Source organism: Heptranchias perlo, chromosome 34 (genome assembly GCF_035084215.1).
Source record: "Heptranchias perlo isolate sHepPer1 chromosome 34, sHepPer1.hap1, whole genome shotgun sequence".
Classification (NCBI taxonomy): domain Eukaryota; kingdom Metazoa; phylum Chordata; class Chondrichthyes; order Hexanchiformes; family Hexanchidae; genus Heptranchias; species Heptranchias perlo.
The window spans coordinates 7769128-7777788 of record NC_090358.1 but is presented as its reverse complement, the minus strand read 5'-3'; the positions used below and the strand labels follow the sequence as shown (position 1 = coordinate 7777788).

Sequence of the window (8661 nt, the reverse complement as noted above, 5' to 3'; positions counted from 1 at the left end):
TTCACCAGGTTTGTAGTGAGAGTAGAGTGAGTTGGTATCACCATCTCATGCAGGGCACAGTAGAGGACACGACTGCAGAAGTAGAGTTCTCCAGATCCCTGAGGTAATCAATTACAAGAGGCCAGTTTTGGCACTTCAATGATGCTCTGTTACAGGGAGGGCAGATGCAAGAATGCCATTGGCAGCCTGCAGGGGTTGAAGGACAAGGACAAACCTGTATCATTCTTTGGGAGGCAGCCAAAGCTTACCTGAGGGAATGTATTACAGCATATGCCTCATGATGGGGAAAAAAAACATGATAGATTAGATTTGGAGCTTGAGACTGAAATAGGTGAGCCTGAGCATAGACACGAGTCAAATCCTGGATTGTTTGCAATTGTATCTCAGCATGGGGAAACAACAGGTGGAGGACGGATACAGGGAAGGAGGGGAAATTAGAGGGAGAGTCATTGGTAGACCACTCAACTCACCTCCTAGTGGCTGGGGGAAGATTGCCAGCATGCGTGGGACCTCATTCACAGTTAGGAGAGACCAAAGAAACAGGAAAGAAAGAAATCATATATTTCATAGATATGATGTAAGGGCAGCAAGGCTCAGTGAATCTCGGTGAAATGAGTCTCTGTCACAGGACGGGAAGATGCCTTAAAGTACAACCAGCAAAGCAGCTATACCCTGCAATGTCCCCCAAGAACATGGTTCCTGTTTAGGAGAGTAGCTAGGGAAGGCCCCTTCTGAAAATGTTTGAAAGAAGTTAATTTTTTAGGGTATTTCCCCTCCCAATTCTTTTTGTTCCCTCCTCTCTGGACTCCCGAAGGCAACACATACCATCTGTGCCTGTAAGAAAGGGGCAGATGAAATGTCCCCAGACCCCTCTCGATGCCACTCTATCCATTTTCAGGGACATGAGATCCAGGAATAATCCTTCCTCAGAGTCGAGGCATCTCGCCCATGCCTGATGCTCCCTTCCCTCCCCCACCCCTCCCTTTGATGAGATGGAGGAACTCATCGAAATGGAAGGAATGTTATCTGTAGTGAAACTTCATATTGACACTGATATGATGCCTTGTTAGGAAGCTCACTGCAGGTAAGAGTCGGTACAAAATGCCTCTCCAAGTCTGTCTTTGACCAGCAGTCTGAAAGCTCAAAACACAGGAACAAGGAGGACTGAGAGCCACAAATGAAGAAAGAACTTGCATTTATAAAGCACTTTTCTCACACTCAGGATGTCCCAAAGCGCTTTACAGCCAATTAAGTACTTTTCAAATGTAGTCACTGTTGAAATGTAGAAAACGTGGCAGCCAATTTGCACACAGCAAGCTCCCACAAACAGCAATGTGATAATGACCAGATAATCTGTTTTAGTGATGTTGGTTTGAGGGATAAATATTGGCCAGGGCACCAGGGGGAACTCCACTGCTCTTCCTTAAAAATAGTGTTATGGGATCTTTTTCCTCCTGAGAGGGCAGACGGGGCTCGGTTTAACATCTCGTTTGAAAGACGGCACCTCTGACAGTGCAGTACTCCCTCAGTGCTGTACTGGAGTGTCAGCATAGATTTTGTGCTCAAGTCTCTGGGGTGGGACTTGAACCTAAAACCTTCTGACTCGGAGTGCTACCAACTGAGCCACGGCTGACCACAAATGTGCATATAAAGGATGATTCAGCAATCCTGCCCCCCCCCCCCAAACAGGAAACATGGGCTGATCCCAATTCTCTGATCTGCGGTCCCCGCTGGTAGCGCAGTCACCGAATCGCTCCTGTAGGTAGCTTACTTTAAGAAAATGAAAACTTTTGTGGCAATTCAGTAGAACACCTTCCTCTAGCTCCATTTACACCAGTGTCTATACTCATTTGTTACTTCTCCAGGGTCTTCACCACACTTCACAAAATTGTGAGGAATTATTTACGTGAGGGTCAACCTTCTGAAGATGACAGAAAAATGTCTGATAATTATACAAGATTGCTTTTCTCTTCATACAGTTGTATTATATATGTGCTTATACTTTATGAAGGATGTAACACAGATGGTCACAAGTAAAGTACTGATTGTGTCTGCTTGAATGAGAACCTGACCGTTCGAATTGTCCCTCACTCGCCTCGCTTATTTCTGGTAGGCTGTCCTGATGACGCCACTGGGAAATGCTCTGCCCAGTGTGCAGCTGAGCCTTAGGAGCCAGATTCAATCCCTGGTCTGAGCTGAGCTGATTGAACTCAACAATGGAAGCAGTTGGGGAGCCCCTATGGATCTCAGTCCATCTGGGTTAAAGAGAAGGAATGAACTTAATTTGGGTTCCCACTAATGATTTAATACCAAATAGCCCGTTGGAGAAGATGATTGTGTGTGTGTGTGTATGAGAGCGAGAGAGAGAGAAATGTCAGGTTATAGTAGAATTGGGCTCAGCTGTGATCCCCTACAGTTAAATAGAACTGCAAGTCAATGCTTAATAGGTATCGCGACCCTGGTCGAACCAACAGTGAGGCACTTACCAGTGCTTGATGCTGGTAGACTATAGTTTTAGCTCCGAGTTCACTTGGAGGTCCCCAAGTCTTGGTTGTGCCAACCTGAACTGCTCACTGCACTTGGTTGGATAAATGGGGTGTGCCCCTACAGGGAGAAACTGGACAGAGAGAACCTCTATCTGTGTGGATTTCCCAGTAACTTGGTTTGATGGTCATTAAATCCTTAGAGCAGAGAAGGTTAAGGAAGGATTTGGTAGAGGTGTTCAAAATCATGAGGGGTTTTGATCGAGTAGATGGGGAGAAGCTGTTTCTACTGGCAGGAGGGTCGGTAGCCAGAGGACACAGATTGAAGATAATTGGCAAAAAAAATCCAGGGAGGGAAATTAGGAGAATTTTTTCTACGCAGCGAGTTGTTATGATCTGGAATTCACTGCCTGAAAGGGTGGTGGAAGCAGATTCAATAGTAACTTTCAAAAGGGAATTGGATAAATACTTGAAAAGGAAAAATTCACAGGGCTATGGGGAAAGTGCCGGGGAGTGGAACTAATTGGATAGCTCTTTCAAAGAGCTGGCACAGACACAATGGGCCGAATGGCCTCCTCCTGTGCTGAATGATTCTATGGTTTCTGTGTGTGTCAGTCACTGGTGACCCAAAAAATAGAGAACCAAACATTGAATAGACTGGTGACTTTCACTGAACCATTAGGGAGCTCAGGGGAATGCCATTAAAACTCAAATACAACCTTTCAGGCAAGACTCTAAAACAGAACTTTTGAAGCATTCATTTTTTGAGGGCTAGAAGAATAAGAAACAGCAAATCCTTTAGGGAAAAAAATTAAGGTGTCAAGGTAGATTTCTTTTATATCCAAGGACAGCAGTCAAATGTTTCTGACTGACACTGGAAAGACAAACTCTTTCTCCTGTCTACTGCAAAGTGCAGGGAAGTTAACAAATTTATTTACAAGAGAACACAGTGTTCACAGACTTTGTTAGAATCTCATTTTTCAGAGGTCCTTTGTTCTTTATTTTGGTCAAGGTGCTTTCATTGAACTCAGTGGCATGCATCATCCAGCCTAGAGCTCACATGTGGCCTGGTTCTCCTTCACCTGTGGCCCTCGGTAGATCTGATATTCACTGTGCCTCTGATGGGCTTCCATTCGCAGCCTGCCCAGCTGTTGGATGTTGGATGAGTTGGGAGATTCTTCTCCCTCTCCTTTTCCTGCTCTCCAGATGAAGACGGCAAGGGAACGCTTTTGGGGAGTTAGTGTTATCCCAGCTTCCATACCGCAAGTGAGAGGGGCCCTGTTATGGTAGAACGATTGGTCCTATAGATTTACTGTAGGGGAAGTGCCTGGTCTCCACATGAAAACTGCCCACAGCAGCACGATTGAAGTCGGGAGGTCACTGCGTAGGGACGTCGCAGGCTCAGACCTGCGCCCCATCGCTCTGTGGTGTAGCATACCACAGCATTCCAAAGAGTGGCACTCGAGCAAGACATTAGTTGTGATTATGGCCTTTGACAATATATTAGTGGGTAACATTGATTAACCCCTTTTTTACACAAACGCTATAAAGTTTTCAATAGTCATTCCACAGTCATTATAAGGTCCTGCCCTTGCCCTAGAAAAAAAGACGATGAAGAAAAAGTTGTTTTTGTTGAAAAGTTTAAGAATGCACCACCCGGGCATTATTACGTCTTTCTTTTTCTCCGTCCAAAGAAAACAAAATGTACAAAATAAATTTAAATGTTTTATAGGACAGATTCCATATTTTCACACCATTCATGGTCCTCAAGGTTGTAGATAAATTTGGTCTTGTGTGATTGAGGTTGGCTGGAGTCCCTCCCTACAGTGTCCAATGTTAGGGTTGACGCATAAAGGTCGCTTGCAGTCAGTTGCTGCAGATTTCCCTCATCGTTTTTAATGTACTTTCCGGCGTTTCTCCTCAAACACTGCCAGGTCGTCGTGTACATGATGAATGCAAAAGTCTTCAGAGTGATGGCAATGCTGACATAGAGATATCGATAAACCACGTTATCGTATAACATACACGCTCCCAGCTCCCCGCAGAACGTGGTCCAGAACAAACAAGTTGAATCAATTCCAGCTCCAAAGATGAGAGGAGGAGGAATGAAACCTGTCAGTGGGAAGAAAGGAAGAAAAAAAAAATGGCAAATGTTACACAAAACAAATAGCACAGATAAAAGATATTTAATCAAAGGGTTGACATTTTATTTATAATGTTTTTTTTTCTGCTGCTGCTGACCCATGCTGGGGTAAGATTCCATGGGTGCCAGCTTCCTCACAATTGTGAGTGAATTTCTGGCTGATTTCTCGGATACTTGCCAAGGGGCCGTGAGGTGAGTTGTAGCACCCCTACTATCTCCTAACTTGAGATGAGCTTACTCAGCACAGATTGTGCCTCAAACCGGGTACCCTTCCCATCCGTTTCTCAGTACCATGCACTGCAGCGTATTCCCAACTGAACCATGAGGGGAACTGATGAAGGAATGAACTTTTAAAACAGCTGTTTGGGTCCTGAGGAATTTGTCTGAAAGTGCTTAAGGAAGTGACTGTGGAGAAATGGGGTTGTCCGGACGACATTCTTTACAGTTCCTTGGAAGCAGAAAGACAGCAAAATAGTAAATGTGATTCCAATCTTCAACGAAGCAGAGGTACCTTTCTGTGAATCGGAGACCAGTTAGTTTGATGTTGATAATGGGAAAGATACTTGCACTCATTACAAATGGAGCAATTGAGGATCAAAGGTTTTTTAAAAAATGAGAACTAGTACGAATTGATGAGAAAGATGACGTGCTTAGAAAATCTGATGACATTTGTTTGAGGATGTGATCAAGATAGTGGATGGAAACATGATTGATGCCGTATTGCTTGACTTTCAGAAGCATTTAACAAGCTGCTCCACAAGAGACGTAACAAAGGTGAGGCTCATGGAATCAAGTCGCAAATTGAATAGAAAACTGGCTTTGCATGAAGAAACAGAGAGTCGTCATGAATACGAATAGTAGAAGTCCCAACCAGTGATTAATGGAATCTCAATTAGATCAGTTCTGAAATGTTGTCTGGTTTTTTCATAATATTTACTAATGACCTTCTCAAATGCAATCAGAACTGTGCAGGAAAGTAAGATATACTGAGGAGAGAGGGATATCACTCAAAAGGGAATCATACTTCAGCAGATGAGTGCACATGATATTCATGTAAATGTAAGGTAATTCAGATAACTGCTAAGCCAAGTGAATCTAAACACTCAGTCAAGGCTACAATCGGGCAGATAAAACAGGAAGACTTGGGTATGATATTTGACAGATTATTGGTAATCAGCATAAAATAAAATGTTCCATGTACAGTTGGATTCATAGAAAAGAAGTCCAACTAATTAATATTAAGACTTTATAGATAACTCTTAGAGTACTGCATCTAGTTCAGCATTGACAAGGAACAGAAAAGGGTGACTAGAACCATTCTAGCGCTCAGATCATTGAATTGAGCATCCAACACAGAGCAGTCCACTTAATTGGTACTCAATACCCACCCCCTCCACCACTGGTGCACTGTGGATACTGTATGTACTATCTACATGATGCACTGCAGCATCTCAGCAAGGTGACTCTGCCAGCACCTCCCAGCCCTGTGATCTCTATGACCAAAAAAGGACAAGAGCAGCAAGATTATGGGAACATCACTACCTTCAGGTTACACACCATCCCGACTTGGGCACGCACACCCATTCCTTCATTATTGCTGGGTTAAAATCCTGGAATTCCCTACCTAACACCATTGTGGGAAAACCATTGTCCTTTATCAGGGACAGATAATGGCACCTCCTGCAGTGGCAAGTTTTGCATCATTTAGTAACAATCGAGCTAATTTGCTGTTTGCATGAGCAATTGAACCATGAACCTTGAATAGCAACTGGGCTGCATTCTGGCATAAAGGGAGTGTAGCAATTTAACTTACAATATTATTTTACGTTACTGACATTCCACATCAAATCTTAAGGCCTTTGATGTCTCTCGCCAATAGTCTCAACATTAAACATTCCTTTAAACCTTAGCTGGCACAGGCATGACTGGCTGAATGGCCTCCCTCTGTGCTGTGAGACTCTGATTCCTTGGGTATTAAATGAACCTTTTGCCAATGGAAAGAATGCAGCATTGGACCTCTCTCCATCCAAATAACAGTTGAGTTAATCGAGCTGTTAGATATTTAAGATTGCAGATTAACCCTCTTCTCGCAAGTTTTTACTGGGTTAACAGTCCAAGGTTGACCAGATGCACCAGACTCCCACAGAGGGTCAACGTCATTAAAATGAATGCCTTGCAGGGAAAAAAATTGCAGGGCTACGGGGAAAGAGCAGGGGAATGGGGCTAACTGGATGGCTCTTACAAAGAGCCGGCACAGGCTCGATGGGCTGAATGGCCTCCTTCTGTGCTGCAACGATTCTATTCTATGATTGTATTATACGTCTAGCCTAGTCTTGTTAATTTAAAGTCGTCTTTTGTTCAAAATAAAATAGGATAATGCAGTGGTGCAAATTAAGCAATTTTAATGAAACAGCACAGGAGGTGTTTTCTGCACAATTTTGATTTGAATTAATGGGTAATTCAAATTAAGCAGATTGTATTTATGTCAAATGAATTTTAAAATCCTTTCAGCTAATTTTAGTAGAATTTAACCTGGATTCAGGAATTTAATAATGTTTTCAATTTTTATTTAGACAATTTCCTGCCCATTAATTACCCTCCATTTTAGTTATACTGGCATTTTCACATCAATATGAACCAGTTTCAGCTGCACATCGACACAAAGGTGACTGCACAAGTCTGTCATCAGGTCCCAATCTGATTCCAAAATGCACTAAACTCCCTTGGTGAGACAGTCTCAAAACTTGTGATTGACGCTGTGTGGAGTATATCTCCAGTGTGATGTAAATTTGGGTATTAAAAATGATTGGGGTGGGGGGTTTGCTGGGCACATTTATAAACTTTATTTTGAGAAAGTGAACATGCCCATCCACATTCTCGAGACATGAAATATTTAGTGTCCGTGGAGTAGAGCTCTGCATTATGTGTCTCATGGGTCCATAGTTCCTCTAATGGTGGGCAGAGTGAGATTTAGAGTCTGTAATATGTATCTGCACCCTCAAACTCAGTGCAGACCAGAGATGGAAGCAGGGATCTTTGTGGCCTGTATGGTACTAAACCACTGACTTGTTATAATACAAGAATCTTATAACAGATGATGGCATGTTACATTGTGGTCTGTGCAAAGGCAGGAGTGTGCTTTGACTTGGGCCTAATTAAGAATTTTTTTTTAAATTAAAAAAAAAGATGGAACCACCTTTGCAGGAACTTTCCAAATTATTTATGTATAAGTTACAGTGGTGTTGCTGGGACAGTCTAATTGCTTGGAGACCAGATTCCAAAATGGCGGCCCTGGCGATATTAAAGAAAGGTCAGGTCAATTTGTGCTGAGTCAGCTGCTCTCAGCCACGATGATGGTAAGGACACTACAATTGGCCTCTGCATCATGCAAGTAGTGGCTCTAGGGGCGTCAGGCAGGGCTCCGACTTACGGTCGCTGACTCTGGTTGGACATGTTCCTGGAGGTATCATCACATGACCTCCTGCCTCCAACTGCCCCACCCCCCCCCCCCCCCACACTCCCACCATTGATCGCCCGATGCACAGCCTTCCCACGCCAATCGGAAAGCCAACGGACTCTTCATTACCTGATTGGATGACCTTGACAGTCAGTCAAACAGTGTTTGTTCTGGTCTAATTGATAAACAAAAGTGTTCAAAGAAATTTTTTTTAAAAACCACAATATTTATTCATGTCCATATGACTTTTCTCCCGGGTTGCTCGCAGCAGCGTCCTGAAGGTTAGTCTTTAATGCCTGGAGACCTGGAGGGTTGGCAACCCTGCTCCCAGTCCTGATCAATGGCCCCTGCTAGATGCGCATGTGTGGGTGTCAGTTGCGAACAGGACAAGGTTTCGCCATGATGCCCGCATCCCTCACAATCAAATCATCCGCCATCGCTCAGAGTGTAATGGCCGATACGTGCTGTGGCGAGCGAGATTCTCTGCCACCAGTGCATACACAGAAAAGTCCCCCCCTCACCCCACTTTGTCTTGGCTTGAAAACCAGGAATAGCCACTTGGGTGAGATACCAGAGGG

The 8661-nt window shown here is 43.7% G+C and overlaps 1 protein-coding gene across 1 annotated transcript in view; it reads right to left on the bottom strand.

Moving 5' to 3' along the window:
- Positions 1 to 3401: 3401 nt before the first annotated feature.
- Positions 3402 to 8661, bottom strand: part of slco3a1a (solute carrier organic anion transporter family member 3A1a) — a 147816-nt gene continuing 142556 nt past the window's right edge. The window contains exon 11 of the mRNA XM_067971151.1: positions 3402 to 4595. Coding sequence (XP_067827252.1) covers positions 4210 to 4595 — 386 coding nt within the window. The 3' untranslated portion in view covers positions 3402 to 4209. The remainder of the gene's footprint in view (positions 4596 to 8661) is intronic.